This window comes from Leguminivora glycinivorella, chromosome 10 (assembly GCF_023078275.1).
Source record: "Leguminivora glycinivorella isolate SPB_JAAS2020 chromosome 10, LegGlyc_1.1, whole genome shotgun sequence".
NCBI classification, from domain to species: Eukaryota; Metazoa; Arthropoda; class Insecta; order Lepidoptera; family Tortricidae; genus Leguminivora; species Leguminivora glycinivorella.
The window spans coordinates 2,912,161-2,929,325 of NC_062980.1; the positions used below are offsets into that span (position 1 = coordinate 2,912,161).

General features: G+C 39.0%; 1 protein-coding gene across 2 annotated transcripts in view; it reads right to left on the reverse strand.

Annotated features, from left to right (window-relative positions):
* LOC125230699 (mucin-5AC) overlaps positions 1–17,165 on the reverse strand; it is a 209,465-nt gene that overhangs the window by 73,963 nt on the left and 118,337 nt on the right. For both annotated transcript variants that reach the window (XM_048135955.1, XM_048135956.1), the window contains 10 exons: positions 13,953–14,082; positions 13,111–13,296; positions 12,531–12,759; positions 6,950–7,055; positions 6,188–6,310; positions 5,728–5,834; positions 5,312–5,434; positions 4,692–4,897; positions 4,011–4,107; positions 3,624–3,753 (listed from right to left, as the gene is read on the reverse strand). In XM_048135955.1, the coding sequence (XP_047991912.1) occupies positions 3,624–3,753; positions 4,011–4,107; positions 4,692–4,897; positions 5,312–5,434; positions 5,728–5,834; positions 6,188–6,310; positions 6,950–7,055; positions 12,531–12,759; positions 13,111–13,296; positions 13,953–14,082 (1,437 nt within the window). The remainder of the gene's footprint in view (positions 1–3,623; positions 3,754–4,010; positions 4,108–4,691; positions 4,898–5,311; positions 5,435–5,727; positions 5,835–6,187; positions 6,311–6,949; positions 7,056–12,530; positions 12,760–13,110; positions 13,297–13,952; positions 14,083–17,165) is intronic.

Below are 17,165 nucleotides of genomic sequence, written 5' to 3' on the forward strand. Positions count from 1 at the left end.
GACAAGTTACGACATAAAAATACAGTAAAGTTATGATGTACAAAGGCGAACTTATCCCTATAAGGGATCTCTTCCAACCTTTGAGCGAATTGAAAATTTATTATTTATATAAACTTGAAAAAGAACAAATCAAAAATGATTCAATAAAATAATTTTACTTCTTCCCTAGTTGTATAGTTTCATACTTATGATTTTTATTTTAAAGTAATCCGTCTATATTATAGCAACCATGGGTGATTTTTGCGGAGTTAAGTAGAAACGTGGAGGTAGACAGAAGTGTGATTAACATTTCTAAGTGTTAATTTCTTGTATCTAGTCTAACTACGAAGCAATACATTGACGTATAAATTGCGTCCATATACAGAGAGGTCATTCATAAAAATACCACTTTAGGTAAGTTATATATATTTTATACAATGTGACAAGCATTGACCACACATCCCAATTCACCCTCTTCCGACCCTAATCAGCCCCTTCGTAAACCTACTTGCGACCCGATTCCCCCCATTCCTGATCCCATTCACCCCTCAGGCCGCGGATATTTATTCATCCCGTAAAAATTCCCCAACACACTTGCATCGCTTTCTTCATGAAAACCATTATAAAAATGAAAATATGTCATATGATTTTCTGTTATACATAAACTTTAGAAGTGTATACACATTCAAAAGGATAATGAACGATTAAAATGAGTAAAAATCCAATAAATTTGAACGTCAACTTTGACAGACATGAAACTGTAAATAAAAATGTGTGGCTTGCACATTTTCACTGTAATTTTAAATATTCACACATTTTTTTTAGTAACATATTGTGTATAATACTTTTCACTCAACAGATAACTGTTATTGGCCTAAGACTATGTAAAAATACCTATGTAAGTTGAATATTTACGGCTGTTGTCCTAAATACCAATAATAATAATAATAAAAAAAACATAATATATTATTTTCCTACTTTGATTGCGGAAAATAGAAAGTATATGTCAAGAAATATAATAACATTATATACCCCCGGAACCCTTTTCACCCCAAATTACGGTATTTATTAAATTGTCATTATGTAAAATGTCGGAAACTACGGAACCCTACACTGACGCACTCTTGGTCGGTTTTTCTTCTTAATGCTATGTAAGAGATAATAAAAAATTACACCTCCCAATTTATAATGTTTTTTTTTGCAAAAAAAAAATATTTATTGCTCTCCGAGACATTTCTAAAAACCCCAGACTCAATGGGGATACGACGTTTCATAACAGAGTTCCTATGATCACCTTTCTGCTCCATCATCAGATTAGCTCCATGATACCATAATATTGCATTGTCACTTGATTTACATATGTGTGCAAAATTTCAGCTCAATTGGAAACCGGAAAGTGGGTCAAATTTAGCTTCTACGTTTTGACTCAAACTAACACAACTAACAAGGCAAGTTGAATAAAAGCTTGTACCTATAAAGGCTTCTGGCCCCGTAGCCGAATGGCATTTCTCCGACGCCAAACGAAAGCGATACGCCGCTGGCTCTGTCGCGCCAATACGCAAGCGCGATAGAGATAGATATCTACTAGCGCTTCGTTTCGTGAGCGTTTCGTGAGCGATTGTGCCATTCGGCTAGCCACCCTGATACTAGATTTGCAATAAGTTTACTTGTCATAATTTAAGAACAGATGAGACAGACATATCCAATGACACAAGTCTATACCGTTTTTCTGAACTGTCAAATCACCTCATACAATTAACGGCTGTAAAGCAACCAGGTAGGGTTTATTATTGCACTTTAATTACATATTAATGATTTCTAGCCCGTAAGATATATATTTGCTTTAACAATGGATAGATATTTATGCGGGTGAGAGTGTAATTTAGGTTTTTATAAAGAATCAAATATTTTAAGCGACCCGATCAGATATGTATGCGGATAAGGACCCTCCCACATCTACCGTCTTGCGATCGTAGCGTCGGGCCAACTGTATGGCCGCGCTGACGCGGCGTCTTTTTCCATACAGTTGGCCCGACGCTATACGCTCGCGAGACGCTAGAAAGAGAGACGATGTTTTTGCCGGTCACGGAGCATCACAAATTTTTGCCGGGAACATGTCGTCATATACTTATGGCCCCCTATAGAAAATCAGATATTTTTGCACGGCTGTTCATAGTCATTTATGCTGGTCACCAGCTGGTTTTCCATGAATATTTTGGCTAGTTGAGTGGAGAAGTGCCATTCAAAACAAGCGCTTTGTAAACAACGATGTATTTAGGTGATTTATAATTATTATTGTTTTCAACTTACGGTTACGTGTTCGCGGTATGCACAAAGTAAATCTTTAATGAAATTGAGTCATTTTTTTATATACACAATTAAATTTGAACCAGAAGCACTATACCTATACCCGCTCGCATTCCCCTTTTTTCTATTCTAAGTAAGAATCGATTAATACGTATCTGAATATGTATGAATAAATTAAATTGTAATTGTTTACATACAACCTGTGAAGTTTGGTTGACAAAATTTGACGTAGGTACTGTCATATATATTTTTAAAATGACGTACTGTTAATACCAGCGTAATGAAAATGTATTCCAATGAATAAAACAAAACATGAAACTTTTTTCAATTTAACCGAACTAGAATGAAATCATTTATACTCATTCGGTTGCGTTCGTTATTTTCTTTAATAATGTGATATATTTTTATTTATTTTTTATGCACAAGCCATGCACCTTTAAATTTTAAATGAGATTGGATCTCCATCTGACATATTTGATTTACCCTATTTATTTTGAGCACAGTTTTACACTGGTATGGTTTTTCGTGTACGTACACCATTTTCTGTCAAAATATTTGTCAAATTTAATTGTCAACGCGGAGCGACCGGCGACACGTCTGCCTCCGATGAGCCGCTCACGGCATCTAATCGAAAGGAGAATTCTGACAGCAATGGCGAATGTATGGAAATTTTACGATACTTTAAATTTAAGGTAAAATTTCTTTGTTGCCTTTGAGAGGAAAAATATAAAAAACCTCAAAACTTCTAGTCCATTTATCTGGCTTTTAGAATCACTTAATGTTATAACTAAAGTATTGAATTTTTTTAACAAAGTTTACTAAACGGCGACATACGTTTTTCTCATTTTAGGTCAACTTTGCGTGTGTTTATTTATTATACCTTTAATAATTAGAGATTCTGAATAGTCAAAAGTTGTAGACACACTCTTTAAGATAATAACTCCATTTATTTTATTTCATTTAATTTAGAAATGTGAGCAGCATTTGTTAAACGCCGAATGCACTTTTCGAGGATTTCATACGACCCCCTCAGTGTCAAGTAAGACTCCGCGCACACGGGCGACAAAACTGTTTTGTCTCCGTCGCTCGGTCTATGGGCTAGTATGAAGGTGCGCACACGAGGCGACGCAACTTTTCATACAAATACGAAAGTTGCCGAGCAACTTTGTCACCCGTGTGCGCGGAGCCTAACAGTGCTGATAAAATCCATGACCTACATAACGCCAGATCTCGTCTACGAAAAAAAGTATACAGAACTTGGTAAAAGAGTTAAAAGGAGAATCGCAGTTTATATAAAAAAACAGGTACGTGTGGTATCCTCTGTATGTTCCACTTACTTGGTCCTGGCGATGGTCCTCTCGAGCACCTTTTTGTACAAGTTCTTGTTGAAAGTAGAGGGCGTTGTCGTGATAGAACTGCCACTTGATTCTGACAAGTGAAGCTGCTTCTCTAGCTGTTCCACACCACCTGAAAAAATAGAAATAGTTCACGTATAGTATAAAAAGTAGCTGGAATAAATTTGTACCTCCTATTTTCGTTCAAAATAGTTATCTGACAAGATTCACGCATTCAAAGAGTTAAGAATAGACCTAAAGATTCTACTGTCATAGATATGGCCAGTACTAATTTGATAACTTGTTCTTTGTTACTTACGTTACGAAACAATGACCCACACGAGACTGTAGGCTGACATTAACATGGAAGTGGTTGACAGTTAAACTTACCAACTTTCTTGATGAGATCGATTAGTTCCTTGATGACCTTGGGGTCTTCTGCGTCCACGTCGACGGAATCTTCTTCTACATCTTCCTCGTATTCCTCCTGAAACATCCACAGTCATATTTATCAATCACAGACGATTTCTTGCAGATCATAGAGGAATATTAAGTAAGGGAAGAATTGTAACTCCAGACATCAGTAAATGCGAGTTATTTGTATAGGCATAGTTAAGTGACATCTAGCGACAATCACGCGTCAATCACGTGGCAACTAGCGTAAATTATCAGTACTGCTACTTGTCAATAGATGTCGCGACGAACGAAAAGTCTAATGCTCACCAAATTTTAGCTAATATTACAATAGTAATCTGTATTCTGTTTTCAATTCCTTCTGCTTGTAATATAGTAAGTTGTAAACCTAATATTAAATTTTTGGCAGACGAGACACAGTTACCACCTAGTATCGAGTTAGAGAATAATTCACGCTAATTGACGCGACCCTTACTTATTCCTCTATGTCGCAGATACATTTTTTACCGTTGGCTCGTTAGTTCGACGACATTCTAAGAACGGCGGGAAATCTCAAAATGCGACTAGCCCAGGACCGGGAAAAGTAGCGTACACGAAGGGAAGGCCCTATGCAGCAGTGGGCGATTAACAGCTGAAATGATGATGATGATTTCTTACCTCAGGTTCTGGTGTGGTTGTCGTTGTAGTAGTAGTTCTAAACAGCACGGAGCTCTTAGTGCTCAGCTTGATAGGTTTTCTAGTGGTGGTGGTGGCTTCAGTGGTGGCAGCTTTGGTGGTAGGGGCTTTAGTAGTGGTGGTAGGTTTCTTGCAGAGCACGTTGCGGGCAAAATCACAGGAATCTGCGGCTTTGTTGAAGAAGAGACCTGGAAGTGGAATTAAATGTTTTTAACCCCTATTGTATTAAAAACAGTCACTTTTCGTCAAAGCTCTGGTGGCCTATTGGTAACAGCGTGCAACTTTCAATCTGGAGGTCGCGGGTTTGAATCCCGGCTCGTACCAATGATCGAGTTTTTCGGAACTTATGTGCGAAATGTTCTTTAATATTTGCTAGTCGCTTTTTGATGAAGGAAAACATCGTGAGAAAACCTAATTACTAATCCCATTAAGGCCTAGTTACCCTTTGGGTTGAAAGGTTAAATGGCAGTGATTTTAGTAAAAACTAGTGCCTACGCCAAATCTTGGGATTAACTGTCAAAGGGGGCACCAAACTCCCATTAGCCGTGGCGAGGATGGTGATGAGTTTGGTTTCTCGAGTAAAAAAAATATAGAGATCTTACCAGACGGGCAAGTAAATTGATGGGCCACAATGCCGAGGTTGGATGGGCCGGAGTCGAGACACCAGAAGTACTTTTTGCAGTCACGAGGATGCTGGAAGAAGCCTTCATCCGTGCACTTGAAATCTGAAAGAAATAAAATAATAATAAGTTACCGTAATCTTAACTTTGTTGCTGTAACTTTTAAGTAGAAGTGATTCAATCGTAGGGTAGGATACATCACGGAGTAGGTAAGAAAGTTACGAACGCTAGTTTTTGCTTTTCCGCCTCATATTTAGTAACTGATCGCGAGAATAACTCAAGGTAAATTCACTCCTTAACGGAAGCGCGTTAACATTGTCTAATGGGATGTGTTAAACTTCGTACAAGTTCCCTGTCTAAGTATTATTGTTACTGTTAAGTATTATTGTTGAGTTTACCTGCTCCTGGGTCAGGGGTGGTGGGTGGCTCAGGGGTGACGATGTTCCATGTGGGTGTAGTGTTCTTGACTGAGGTCGCAACGCTCTTCCTGTTGTTGTTCTTAGCCCTGAAAAACGACAACCAAGTATTAAAAACAACAATCATAAATGAGATATTGTTGTATAGTGTTTAGGTTGGTCGATGATGGTTACAGGGTTTCGTTTATAAAGGCTAAAGTAAAACCAAAACGGTTATGCTCTTGTTTCAAACTAACAACCATTAATGGTCATTAATTAAAGTGAAGTCATTAATTAAATAAAGGTTTATGGATACGCCAATGTGAAAAATCTCTCTGCTTAGCTTCGAGGTTGACTGGTATAGAATGCTTTAAAGCATTAAGTCCGTTATTTTTGTACTGTAAGATTTTTCTTTTGTGCAATAAAGATTAAATAAATATATAAAAATAGTAAAAGTTCTTACTTAGCAGCCGAGGCGGGTTTGGCGGTGGTTGTGGTGGTAGTGGAGGCTTTGGGTCTTGGTCGCCTTCTGTTGCTCGAGCTCGAAAGCTTAGGTCGCTCAGATACCACGGAGTTATCCGTCGATCTGTCAAAGAATAAAAGAATATTAAATGAACACCTAAATAATTTCCTGAAAGGTTTGGCGCAATTATTATTTATGGTTGTACAAGCAGGGTACCTAGCCGACGTCATAATCGCTTTTATTAATATCGTTATTGTAGCCATCTCTCTCTAGCGCGCCAATACGGAAGAGTCTGAAGAGCAACGAGCTAGGGTAACCTTGCCTCATTCGGTGACACGCCGAATTCGGTGAAACAACCAAAAATCGTCTTTCAGAATAGTGCTTCAAAGTTTGTATCACCGAATTAGGCGTCTCACCGAATGAGGCGAGTTTACCCTACGATAGCTATTTTGGCGTAAGTGATCATCAAGTTGGCTCGGTACCCTGGCCCCGTAGCCGAATGGCATTTCTCCGACGCCAAACGAAAGCGATACGCCGCTGGCTCTGTCGCGCCAATACGCAAGCGCGATAGAGATAGATATCTACTAGCGCTTCGTTTCGTGAGCGTTTCGTGAGCGATTGTGCCATTCGGCTAGCCACCCTGAAGAGTCATTGCTAAGTAGGTACCTACTTAAAACAGACATTGTTTGAATTTGAATCCTGTAAAGTTTTGTATGGGAACCTACTTTAGTTTAGTTTGTGGAACTTCTGTGTTTTACTTACCCTACTTTGGCAATATAGGCTTCCTTGGCAGCTTCGATTAGTGGGTAGGGCTTCGCGTGACAGGTTCCGCGGAAGTCATCGTTGTCGATTGACCAGAACATAATACCTGAGAAACAAAATTATAATTTGATTAGGTATAGTAACATATAATTTACGTTAGGGCCTGGCCACATGGGCGCGTTGCGGCGACGCACCGCAAAAATTCTGCGTTGCGTTGCCGCGCCGCCAGTTTTTGCGGCAGGAAATCTGCGGCGCGGCACCGCGACGCAAGAACTCGCGGTGCGTCGACGCACCGCAAAAACTCGCGGCGCGGCACCGCAACGCAGAATTTTTGCGGCGCGTCGCCGCGCCGCCAAAACTGGCGGTGCGTCACCGCTGCTCGCAATTGTGAACTGTTGTGTTCGAATTAAACTTCGTGTCGTTTATATTTAACCCTTCTTTACTTGGTGATGGATTTTTTTCCATCACAAACATTGAATCAATAGTAGATTTAGTACAGTTTTTCACGATAAAATACTAAGCAATATTCGAATTTTTCAATATGCTATTAAAAATCATCTTTTTTTAGTTACGTTGTTTCATATTTAAAAAATGGTGATAGATTTTTTTCATTATTTTTCCAGTGCTCAGCATATATACCACCATGGTGTCATATATCTGTAAATTGTTAAAAAAAGTAAAATCATGCAATTTCTCTAATTTATATTTCCGCAATGGGTACATCGATGGGTAGATTTAAATAATAACATTTTTAACCCCCGACGCCGACACAAAAAACGAAGGGGTGTTATAAGTTTGACGTGTCTGTCTGTCTGTCTGTTTGTCTGTCTGTCTGTCTGTGTGTGTGTCTGTCTGTGGCATCGTAGCTCCCAAACGGATGAACCGATTTAGATTGATTTTTTTTGTCTGAAAGCTGAGTTAGTCGGGAGTGTTCTTAGCCATATTTCATGAAAATCGGTCCACTATGTCGGGGTCGGGGGCCTTTTTTTTTTCAAAATTTAATTAAATAAATAATTTTATGACTTTTATGTAATTCCCAAAAGATTTGACAATTTGTAAATACATAGGTAAAGAAAATATTCGTTCTATCTGAAAGACGATAGGTACCTACGTTAAAAATAGATCGCTTTCGAACTACGTCCGATCCGAATCCGATAAATTCGTGAAAATAAAATTACGCACTATTATGGACTATGGACGGAAATCTGGCAGGATTTTGGAGTAGGCCCTTGAGGCAACCTGCTAAGATGCTTCTCTTATCATAGTCAACCTCAGGTCTGCAAGCTGGCAGCTGGGGAGCGGGGCTAAATCGACAATCGATTATATTTTTAAGACTATACAGGACGGTTCAATTTCCATACCAACGCTCTCGACTATTTCCTCCCTGGTTTTTGAAGGTAGACTGATTTTTTCAACACAGATTATTCTATAAATTGAAATAGACATCATACACGAAAGAAAAAACGACAAGGCCCAAGGCAACAATTAGTGCTTGCACCTCCTATCTCCTTTGCAGCATTACGATATAGCGAAAGACTATTTTTAACCCCCGACGCAAAAACGGAGGGGTGTTATAAGTTTGACGTGTCTGTCTGTCTATTTGTCTGTTTGTCTGTCTGTGTGTGTGTGTGTGTGTCTGTGGCATCGTAGTTCCCGAACGGATGAACCGATTTAAATTTAGTTTTTTTGTCTGAAAGCTGAGTTAGTCGGGAGTGTTCTTAGCCATGTTTCATGAAAATCGGTCCACTATGTCGCGGTCGGGAGTTTTTTCAAAATTTTAATTTTGTTGTTAGGTTATTAAATAACAAATCAAAAAAATATTCAATAAAATAATTTGATTTGTTCCCAGTCAGATTGTTATTAATTATTAATCTTATCTGTGTTGGAACGTTTTGATATTTTTATTTTTAAAGACGCTCGAGTCAATCAAAAATTTCCAAAAACGGCCTTTTTCATTATGGCGCAAAAAAAGTGATACTCAAGATTGGTAACAATTAGCCAAAAAACCTAAACGGTACGACATAGATTTGATGAAAAACGTGTGACCTGTGCCTTTAAAAAAGTAAAACAGAAAAACGTACGTCGTTTTCGTACGTGTTTTCGCTACGATCAATATGCAAATGGATAATTTAGTAGGCAAGTTTTATTTAAATCGATTAAATCGTAAATAGTGACTGGCAGCTAAAAATAATGTTCAACTGGAAAAACCTAGGTACGTTTTTTCGCTAGAATCTACATTTTAGTAGGAAAATTTAACTGGTACAGATTTTTTTAATTAGCCCGTTATAGTGCCCTACTGCTGGGCAAAGGCCTTTCCCCTTGATTTCCTCAACTCCCTCTGGTGTTATTTTTCCGGCCATGCAGTCACTCATAAAGGCGTCCAAGTCGTCTCACCATGCATGCGACAGACCAGACGTGGCATGCACAAATACACTTCAGCATGGCGGTTTTCTTCCCTACTTACTTTAATATGTACAGATCATTTCTGTCGTAGATCAATTTTGGCTGTAGACCACCGTTAACGACTAACTTACGAAAAACTAAAAAATGTTTACAACATGTCGGTGTGTAGTGTACCTTAAACAAACCATGAAAAAAAACCGCCTCCTAAAAATAAGCGCGTTAGAAAACATCACGGAGAAAAAAGAAAAAAATAATTTTACATTGCAATAATATTGATGATTAGATTTCCTACCTAAACCTTTGAAATCAGATTTCTTAAGACGATACGATACAGGTCAGTTCTCCATACAAACGCTCTCGACTATTTCCTCCTTGGTTTTTGAAGATAGAGCAATGATTTTTTTGACACAGATTATTATTATTTTTATCTGAGTCGGACCGTTTTGATATTTTTTGCTATTCTTCTTTTAAAAGATGCTAGATCCAATGAAAAATTTCTAAAAACGGCATTTTTCAATATGGCTCGAAAAAGGGATACTCAAGATCGGTAACAATTGTCCAAAAAATCTAAACGGTCCGACACAGATTATTTCATTTTTATTCAGATTCTCAAATTTCGTTCTGTTTAAATAAGTTTTGAAGGAGGAAAAGAGAGCGGAACCTCGGTTTCAAAGATTTTTTCGCAATATCTTTTAACCGAGTTGTTCTTAATGGAATTTTTTTTTTTCGATAAATCTAGTTAATAAAACTAGTATATTTAACTAAAATTCCCAAATTGTAAGGGGGACTCCTTTCCATTTTAGCATTTTCGCTCCCGTAGCGTCTTAATGTATTGCAATAATCTAAACATCCAAATTATAGACTAATCAATTATTTTTGTTAGTAATTAAATTCCGTTAGGCCGTTTTCACATTATCCGATCCGATATCGGATGTCGTAAGGATTTCAATGGAAAAAATACAAGATGGCGCCTGTAATGTATGAGATATCGGTCCTACATCCGATATCGGATCGGATAATGTGAAAACGCACTTACGATTCATTAAGTTTTGAAGGAGGAAACAGTCGAGAGCGGAACCTCGATTTTAAAGATTTTTTTCGTAATATCTTTTAACTGAGTTGTTCTGAATGGACAATTTTTTTCGATAAATCTAGTTAATAACACTAGTATATTTAACTAAAATTCCCAAATTGAAAGGGCTCCCTTTCCTTTCCATTTTCGCTCCTGTAGCGTCTTAAATACCTAAAAGTACTTAAACACCTAAAAGTACTTAAATACCTAAAAGAACAACCAGCGCATCGTGTCATCACGCACGGACACAAGGGTAGCTTAGCTAACAACTGCGACACGGCCGGCCGCCGCGGCACGTTGCCGTATCGTGCAAATGCCACATTGAGCGGTGTAGGGTTGCCAACCGTAGGTAGTATACACAAAGACAGGAAAAATGCTCTGAGGAAAATGATATGATATATAGTATTGTAAGTAATATATTAGTTTGGTTCAGCGTACTGTAATTATTTTTAATTTCTGTACCATTTTTTTTGTAGGTACTGTACTGCACACAATTACACCGTCATATTTAAAATAAAGATACCTAACTTAGATAAGTACTCGACACCGATAGCAATAAGAAGCTGCAGGGCAATCATGGTCGCGCGATAAATGATAAAACATCGGGCCGTCCCTATTGCACTTACAAATAGTGCGACAGGGACGGCCTGATATTTTTATCATTTATCGCGCGACCATAATTGCCTGCCTGCTGTCTATAAGGCTGTCCTTTCGTCCTTCGTCCACATTAGAGATGGGCCGAATATTCGGTAAATATTCGGTATTCGGCATATTTAGTTAATCCCAGCATCTCCAGAGGTCCGACAGGTTTTCTAAATATATAAGTATTGTTTTTTTATTCGAGGTGAGATTTTAAAGACCAGTTCTTCGAAACTTGCTATTGTCATTCTGAAATATTCTTTGAACTTCACTTCACTTGTCTTTAATGCCGCATATTTCCTTTCAAAATGAGTTCCGTCATTATTCATTTTATATACATATATATGGGTTGACCCAGCATCTTCTTTTCGTCTCCTTTTTTTTAAGCGCCTCCGTAATACGAGCAAGAGCAGAATGCGCGTAATGGGATCCATGTCTGGATAAAGACTGATCGTGAAGTTCTGCACTGTGTATAGTTATCGAGGCGCGGCGACGCACCGCCAGTTTTGGCGGCGCGGCGACGCGCCGCAAAAATTCTGCGTTGCGGTGCCGCGCCGCGAGTTTTTGCGGTGCGTCGACGCACCGCGATTTCTTGCGTCGCGGTGCCGCGCCGCAGATTTCCTGCCGCAAAAACTGGCGGCGCGGCAACGCAACGCAGAATTTTTGCGGTGCGTCGCCGCAACGCGCCCATGTGGCCAGGCCCTTACTGAACTGAAAGCAGCATAGGTTAAGTTAGATTGGGTCCGCAAGGGCAACGCTGGCGGGGCAACGGTGGTCTACAACCGTGTTCCCGAAACCCCACCCAAGGCGAGCGTCGGAACACCCCAGGGGGTTTAGTCCGTGGGAGTCGAACATACCCACTTGGCTCTCCCGGGCCAGTGGGATCCATAACGGATTCCCCCTGGGTAAAAAAAGGTTAAGTTAGATTAAAACCCTATGGTAGTCCACCATAGATTAAGTATGATTTCTGAAATTCATAGCGCGAAGCCTATTCTCAGCCACATATTCCGCCTTTTCATGCACGATGTCTATGTTTATCTTTATACCCAACCCACTGGTTATCCCTATACGGCACGGATCCCATAGCATCCTTGTAAAGCTAAACAACATTTTCCGTGATCTCAAGCTTAACTTCCAGTCCATTTTCAGCCACATATTCCGCCTTCTGCACGATATCAATAACATCGGACCCATATTAGAGGTATTAAATTAAAACGGGACTTAATCGCGTAAAACTTACGTTTATATTTCACCCGACGTTCCGGACGTGACATTACGTCTGTGGTCACGGGTGGTCACGGCGAGTTTTAATTTAATAATATGAGTGAAGATCGTGTTACCTAGTTTAAATCAATATATCATCGTACCCAATCCACTGACTACCCATATACGTCACGCGTCCCATATCATCATTATTATGATAAACAACTGTATCATTGGTGGACGATATTGATATATCAAGCTTACCTCCTAGTCCATTCTCCGCCACATATTCCGCCTTCTTCTGAACGATATCAATGTCATCGTACCCCACCCACTGGTTGCCCTTATACGCCACGGGTCCCATAGCGTCCTTGTTAGGGTACATCACGGTCCACGGCTCGTCCTCTTCGGTGGATGATTCTTCATCGTCAGAGTCCTCTTCGTCTGAGCTGATTGCGCGCTTCGTCTTTTTGGGCTTTAGAGCTTCGCAGATCTGAAATGTGGAAGTTGTTGATTTAGTAGATATTTGTTGACTCTTGATATAAATCCCATGATTTGTTATATTACGATTGAGATATTAAAGACCGCGAAAAGTCTGTATTTTGGGGGTTAAAAAATGTAAAACTGAGTCTTCAAGTCCAAAAATATAGGACAGCTTTCAACAAAAGATCTCACATGCAATTATAAAGTTTGGTTCTAAATGATCCTCTTTGATTCCAAATTTTCAGTCTCTCGGGGTTATGGAGTCCTAGAGGAATTCTCAGTATTTATGATTAAGCTATTGACGCTCAAGTGGCATTAAGTAGGCACACACGGCAGAAGGCAAGCATTATTTTCTTCTTACCTCATAATAAGCCAGATATCCCTTCTCCCTAGTCGCATCGCCCTGTTCACCAGGGCCGTCAGCCGGTGCTCCAATCTCCGTGGCATCAGGGTTGAAGAGTGTGTACGAGCGGCCATACGTCGGTATACCGAGCACCAGCTTGTCGCGGTCGGCGCCATTTTCAAGGTAGAATTTGATCGTGTAGTCCTGGAAAAAAGAGGAAGAAAATTTAGTGTGTTTAAATTAGACCAGTTCTTCTTAAAATATGGGTCTCACTGTGCAAATATTGCACGAATCATATTTATATGTATTGCTTAAAAGCGCTGGCCTACCGATAAGAGCGTGCGATTTTCAATCCAAATCCGCGGGTTAAACCCCAGGCCGTATCATTAAGTTTTTTGGAACTTCGTACATAGAAATGCCATTCGATTATTTGCCAGTAACCTTAGGTGAAGGAAAACATCGTGTGCAAACCAGAATAATTCTAAAAAGCCTAGTTTACCCTCTTGGTTGAAAGGTCAGATGGTAGCCGCTATCTTAAAAACTAGTGTCTACATAGGATCCTGGGGTTAGTTGCCAAAAGCGGACCCCTGGTCAAGAGCACAAACTTTGGACCCATAATATTTCACCCCCTTGAATTTTGAATTATTCTTTCTTAGTGCGCCTCTACACCTTACAAGGAACCTACGTGCAAAATTTGGAATTTATAGGACCAGCGGTTTCGGCTATGCGTTGATATGTCAATCAATCAGTCAGTCAGTTTCTTCTTTTATATATTTAGATGGGCGCTACGAAGCCTTACATAGCCTATAAAGAAGAAATTAAAGGAGGTACCTATTGCTTAGTTTCCAGCTGATACTTACGATATTGAGTTCGTTGTCAACGCTGTACTCGTTGGGCTCCTCCAGGGGGAACAGAGGGGCGTGGTGGTTGACGGCGGGCTCGAAGGCGGAGTGGTAGTCGTATGTCAGCAGGTTCATCCAGTCCAGGTATCTGGAAACGAGAAGCAACATTGTTTAGTAATTATTCTAAGATTGATTAACGTTTAAGAAGTATAAAATGTATGGTAAAGGTCACTAGGTGCCAGTGGCGAGGCGTGGAGATTTTCATTGGTTAAGCCGGAGGGGTTTTTGGGATCTGTTTTGTATGGACTTCTAGAATTTTAGGGAACGCCACTGCTAGGTGCCTCGCTAAGGCGCGCATAGGCACTGGACTCGCCAAAAGTGAGTAAGCAATGCGATGAGCTATCGACGATAGAAACGAACAAAATATTGTCACTCCCGTGTAAATTAAAAGAGAGAGCGAGCGATTTATAGCTCGGCGACGAACTATAACCCGCTCACGCTATCATCGCGCGTCTCAGGAGCGACTATCTTTTGTTCGCTCATCGTTTCCTCGTTTTTGGTTGGACTAGTGCCTTAAGGTGAAATATTGGTGTCAGTAAGCAGAGCTCGAGTGACCAAAGTCGCGAGCATGGCGCCAAGGCAATTTTTTCTACTTTTTATTTTGAGTTACGAGATGAGAACTGGACTAGACTTAGACTCAACTGTGAAGGCTCCTAAAGTTACCATCTGGCCAATGTTGTGTTTTTGAATGCAACTAAATAGACATGGACTATTTCTATTGAACATTCATCAATCAAGTGACTGCCTGCTGCTCAATGCGTGAAATCGTATCGCTTCTGAATATTTAATGTAGGTATACGAGTACGAACCTAGCTAGGTTTAATGAATCGATTTTTATACCTCCATTTAGGTATCTAACTATCTACTATAATCGATCGACATGAAGATAAAAATAAATAGATAAGATAGAAGCTCCAACAAGTATTATAAAACTTTGAATCCTAGAAGTATTATAACATTTTGAAGAGTCTACTGCCGCATCCTAGCTGAAATAAAAATCGTAGATTCTAGACGCCAATCGAAACGTAATCTGGCTCTGTTGCGCCAACTCGGAAGAGCAATGGAGAGTGTAGCTAGTTAAGACAACGATATATTATCGCAAGCGTTTGGGCATTTGGCTACGTTCTTCTAATCTTATAAATGACTAGGCATCTGAATAACCTGTGTGAATAACCTTGAGCCAAACAAGATTTGAGCTTAGTGTTTAAGTTTACAAAGAGTAGGCTGCAAAGTTGTAGACTTGTCGTCACGACTCATTAATTGCTATGTCAGATTGGCACGTCTTTGTTCAAAGCTTTAGACACGAAATTTATTTATTATAAATACTAGCTTTTACCCGCGGCTTCGCCCGCGTAATAAAAGTAATCATTAAGATTTTCATTTGGATCCGTAGGGACCGTAGGTTTCTCTGTAGGTATATTTATCTGCGATTATTCCGATTGCACATAATACTTTTGCTTGCAATGATTGTAGAAATATTACACATCGACCACAGCGTAGGTAATTCTATATACGCTGGGGAAACCTTTATAAACATCCCACATAGCCCGTATTTCGACACTATGATCGGTGGGTAAAAAGTACTTCTTTCTATTATCCCTTACAATTTTTTACATTTTGCTTATACTTATCGCAAATCTTCAAGCAAGCAAACAACGATCGTCTTAGAGCACATTGATTGTAAGAGACCGCCGACCGATTATCCGTATCCCGCTAACGATACCCATATTATCCGTATCCGTATCCGTATCCGTATCGCTATCGCTATCGCTATCCCTATCGCTATCCCTATCGATATCCCTATCGCTATCCCTATCGCTATCCCTATCGCTTTCCCTATCGCTATCCCTATCGCTATCCCTATCCCTATCCCTATCCCTATGCCTATCCCTTATCAAGATGTTTAATGATATAACACTTTAAGTTCTCGCGCTTTGTACACATATTTAAAGTCACATACAGGTCGAACGCGATTAATTAACATTATTTTTACCTTTTTTCCCCAACGTTTCGGCCAGGTTGCACTGGCCGTGGTCGCGGAAGACTGACGTCCCAGCAAAATGTCACCGGAGATGTAAACAACACAAAACTACCCGATATTAATTTATATAAATGTTCGGGGTAGACAAATAAATATAATCTACCCGTTTTTAGTTAATATTTATTTCCCACCATGTTTATTTTAAAGGTAAAAATAATGTTAATTAATCGCGTTCGACCTGTATGTGACTTTAAATATATGTTTAATGATTTCTTATCAAGTGCTAAAATATAAAGTTTCATGGTTTTATCCTTTTATCATTTAAAATTAAGAAATCCCATACAAACTTTCAACCTCTTTTTCAACCCCTTCATCCCTTTTTTTCGAAATAAAAAGTAGCCTATGTTCTGTCTCAGGGTCTAAAGATTGTCTGTTCCAAATTTCATCAAAATCGGTTGCGTGGTTTAAGCGGGAAAGCGTAACAGACAGACAGACAGAGTTACTTTCGCATTTATAATATTAGTATGGATGGATGGATATATAATATAATATATATAATATATATAATAATATTATATATAATATATATAATATATATAATATATAATATATATAATATATATAATATATATAATATATATATATATATATATATATATATATATAGTATATATATATAGTATATATAGTATCAACTTTATATCAATTTGTTTAACTGAGGTCATTTCGGTCGAGTAACCAGGATTAATACGAGCCACACACGATCAGTAATTATTACATTATGAGTAGGTGATTGTAAATATTTAAATTTACTATTAGGCACCAACCACTTAACTCAGGGTTAGTGGGCTGTCATCTGTCAAATTCCATACAAAATGGTGGATTAACCCTCGGGCTAACCCTCCATTTTCGTTGGTGCAAGTGGCCCTTAGTAGTGTAGTGATTGGTATGAAATTAAAAGATACATTAAATAGTAGTTTATTATGAAATCTGGTCTCGGTCGGAAATTTAACGTAACATAAGTAATCTTGATTCATATGTTTTCACTTGCTTAAAAACCAAATATTTTTTTAGTAGTAAAGTTGAGTTTGATTAACGGATAACGTTTGACGACCACCTTTTATGGGTGTCCTCAATTCGAATAATTGATAATTATACAACATAATTGAGACATTATACGCCAGTTACGT